At 42.5% G+C, this 3,231-nt stretch overlaps 1 protein-coding gene across 1 annotated transcript in view; it reads right to left on the reverse strand.

Annotated features, from left to right (window-relative positions):
• Nucleotides 1–1,003: 1,003 nt before the first annotated feature.
• Nucleotides 1,004–3,231, reverse strand: part of LOC106632572 (serine/threonine-protein kinase pim-2-like) — a 2,350-nt gene continuing 122 nt past the window's right edge. The window contains exons 2-7 of the mRNA XM_042218283.1: nucleotides 2,818–2,912; nucleotides 2,351–2,569; nucleotides 1,818–1,995; nucleotides 1,552–1,722; nucleotides 1,175–1,232; nucleotides 1,004–1,058 (exon numbers count right to left, since the gene is read on the reverse strand). Coding sequence (XP_042074217.1) covers nucleotides 1,004–1,058; nucleotides 1,175–1,232; nucleotides 1,552–1,722; nucleotides 1,818–1,995; nucleotides 2,351–2,569; nucleotides 2,818–2,912 — 776 coding nt within the window. The remainder of the gene's footprint in view (nucleotides 1,059–1,174; nucleotides 1,233–1,551; nucleotides 1,723–1,817; nucleotides 1,996–2,350; nucleotides 2,570–2,817; nucleotides 2,913–3,231) is intronic.

Below are 3,231 nucleotides of genomic sequence, written 5' to 3' on the forward strand. Positions count from 1 at the left end.
TGTTTCGAAGGTTGTCAACTCTTCGGTTTTAGCAGGACATCCTGTATAATGAGCAAAATTGGTTTGTCCCTTTACTCTAACTTAAATGTCCCATACTGACAGTTACCTGCAATGTCACTTTCTGACAACAGATGGCACTCTGATAAATTCTAAATCTGATTTGACCACAGTTGTATCAGGAGTGCTTGTGTCCAGTCATAGCCGTAAGTGATGGTGTTGTGTCAAAGTTGAGACTTTAAACTGTTACAAATGACTTGACCTAAAATCTGACAAATTGGTCAATCGTATCTCTCCAAGAATATCAAGTAATTTGGAACTAGAATCTCTTCTATCAAAGTACCTGCTGCACTCAGTTCCACAATGGCTCTACCCATAAGGGCAGCAGAGAGGGAAATTGGTAAAATTCCAGTTAACGCATCATGCTATGGAAGCTGCACAAAACTGCTCAGACAAAGTCAATCAGCAAGACATGTGGAACATAGGTGTAAAAAGCACATTTTTTTTTTCTCCCCTTAATTGCTTGTGTAAGGAGAAACTACTAAGACAAATAGGCCAGTATGAAACCTGTGGATGGCAAACAAAAACTCCATCTTCACATCAGAAAGCAGAGTAATTGGGGTGGAGGTATCAATAGAGATCTGCTTAAGTTTACGACTAAGTCGGATGATTTCTTATTTTTGTCTTTAGGTTAGGCTATGATTTGTCTTGCTGGCTTAATGCAAAGATGGTTCTGTTCACACCAGCTGAGAACATCATTAATGACTCCCTGTATTCCAGTTAGTTTCCCTTTGACACCTGACCCACAATGGCGGTGTCTTCTGAGAACTTCCGGAGCTGGCAAGTGTCTGTGTTATAACCGAAGTCCACAGTGAAGAGAAAAGGGGCAAGTACTGTTCCTTGTGGGACCCCTGTGTAACAAACTACCACCTCAGACACGCAGTCCCACATACTGGGGTCTACTAGTAAGGTAGTTAACAATCCATGTGGACAACAGATGGTCCACTCACACTCCCTGCAGCTTCCCCTTTAGCACTGTGGGCTGGATTGTGTTGAAGGCACTGGAGAAATCAAAAACATGAACTGGTGCAATCTATTAGCCCAAACCTTTTCTCCAGACTCTGGGCCTTCTCTGCTCGCTGTACTCCATCTGGTGATTGTATTCAGTCCTCTCCACACTGTAGCAGAACCAGTGCCGCAGGTGAATCGAATGTACCACTCTGTACCCATTTTACCTGATGGTCACAAATGTGGGGAAAGAACATAAGAGACCATCTAGCATATATTACACGTCACCTTAACAGAAAGACAAAAATTAATAACGCTGTTCAATATTATCGTGTGTGCGTTACCATTTCAGTTTGAGAGCCACGGGTGCTGATAGAGTTGCTTCAGAGTGGGACGTTGCTCAGGAACTTTATTTAGACAAGTTCTCAAGAAATGACGGCAATCTGAGGAGCAACCAAAGGAAATGTGGTGAGATCTACAGTGATTTAAGAAGGTGAACTACACCAGACCTGTGCTGACAGTTCATCATGCAAGAGTGTTTCTTACTTTTTGAGAGCCTCTTGCTGATCTTTAGTTTGTGCCTGATAAACTCTTGGGTCTCAAACTGTTTTCTGTGGAGGCTTTCATAAAGTAGCACTCCCAGCTGCCACACTGTTGTAGGACCAGCACTGTAGCTGCAACAGCTGTACCACTCAGGAGGAGCGTGAGCAACTGTGCCTGCAAAATACAGGAATGAGACCTCATTAAGAAAAGGATTAAAGCAAATGGGTAAACTGGTAAACAAATAGGTAGGCTGAAGCAGGACAACATACCATAGAACACTTTGAAAGAGTCTTCCTGCACAAAACAGCTAAGGCCAAAGTCAATCAGCCAAACACGTGGAACATCTGAGCCGGTCTCTATTAGAACGTTTTCCACCTTAATATCACGGTGAAAGATGTTCTTGTCCTCAAACGCCAATGCTCCAGCGACCAGCTGTTTCAGTATGATCTGAAAGAGGCAAATAAACATGCTGTGTGAGAATTGGGGGGGGGGTTTCTATGCATTGCTAGTTCAAAGTGCCATACTGCCATCCCCACAAGGCAGTCCTATTACTGTAATTACTTGTATAAAGATGGCATTTACATAACCAAAATGAAAACTGCAGGACATGTTGCCAATTCCACACTTTGTTTAGGTGCTCAGGAGGTGAATAAATTTTTAGTTCTCCTCCTCAGCATAGCTGAATTATAGGTAAATTTTGTCTGAGGCCTTCAAATGTAGAAATGGTGAAAGGTTACAGGGAATTTAGTATCAGCAATAGAAATGTTTAATACACACTTATAAAGACCCCCAATCATCTTACCTTAGCCACGCCCTCCTTTACACAACCTCCATTGACTTCAATGAACTGAAGGAGGTCCTGTGCAGGGATTGGTCGCTCAAGCACCAGAATTTGCTCCTCCTGTAGATTGTACCAATCCAGCAAGGACACAGATGTCGAGTTCAGCAGCTGTCCAGTTTTTCCATCCTGGAGTTTCAACATAATGGCCACCTCCACTGAAAGACACTTCCCATCCTCAGCCTGTATGACCACCAAATCAAAAGATTTGAGCATTACAGAAACTCAAACTCATAAATAAACATCAGTTATTTCAGTGATGAATCAGAGTAGTAGTAACTGGTGTTGCTCACTTGCCTTGTTTTCCCAAAAAATCTTGTTTTTTGGAATGTGTTTTATGGCCACCTACAAGAAACAAACAGGATTTTGGTTAGCGCTTCAGGATGATATAGTTTGCATTCTGTTCATGAAAAGCATGTAACGATCCTTACCGGTAAATTGTCTGCTTTACGATAGCCAGCAAACACTGATCCAAACCCTCCTTCACCAAGTTGATGCTCCTGGATGTATCTGGCTTCAAATTCAGCTGAACGGACACAATCAAGAACCAATTTTGTTTCATAACGTGTGAGAAAGGACTATGGTAATATGGTACCAGTGTTACCTGAACTCTAACACAAGGCAATGTCTAAGATTAAGTATTTAATGAGTGTTAAATGAAGCACAAAATGTGGTTTGAGGGATTCAGAATTTCAAGCATACCTCTGCCAGTGTTCACCGAGGATGAAGTTGGATCATTCTCCTTGTAGTCCAAAGGCCCCTCGCCAACTCCCCTGCTTGTCACAGACTCTGACAGCCTTGTCCTTTTGCTGAAGGCCTGTTCAGAACTGGCCTTCCTTTTGGTT

The sequence above is a fragment of the Haplochromis burtoni genome, unplaced genomic scaffold (genome assembly GCF_018398535.1).
Source record: "Haplochromis burtoni strain Fernald_Lab_line unplaced genomic scaffold, NCSU_Asbu1 Contig_17, whole genome shotgun sequence".
In the NCBI taxonomy this organism is placed as follows: Eukaryota; Metazoa; Chordata; class Actinopteri; order Cichliformes; family Cichlidae; genus Haplochromis; species Haplochromis burtoni.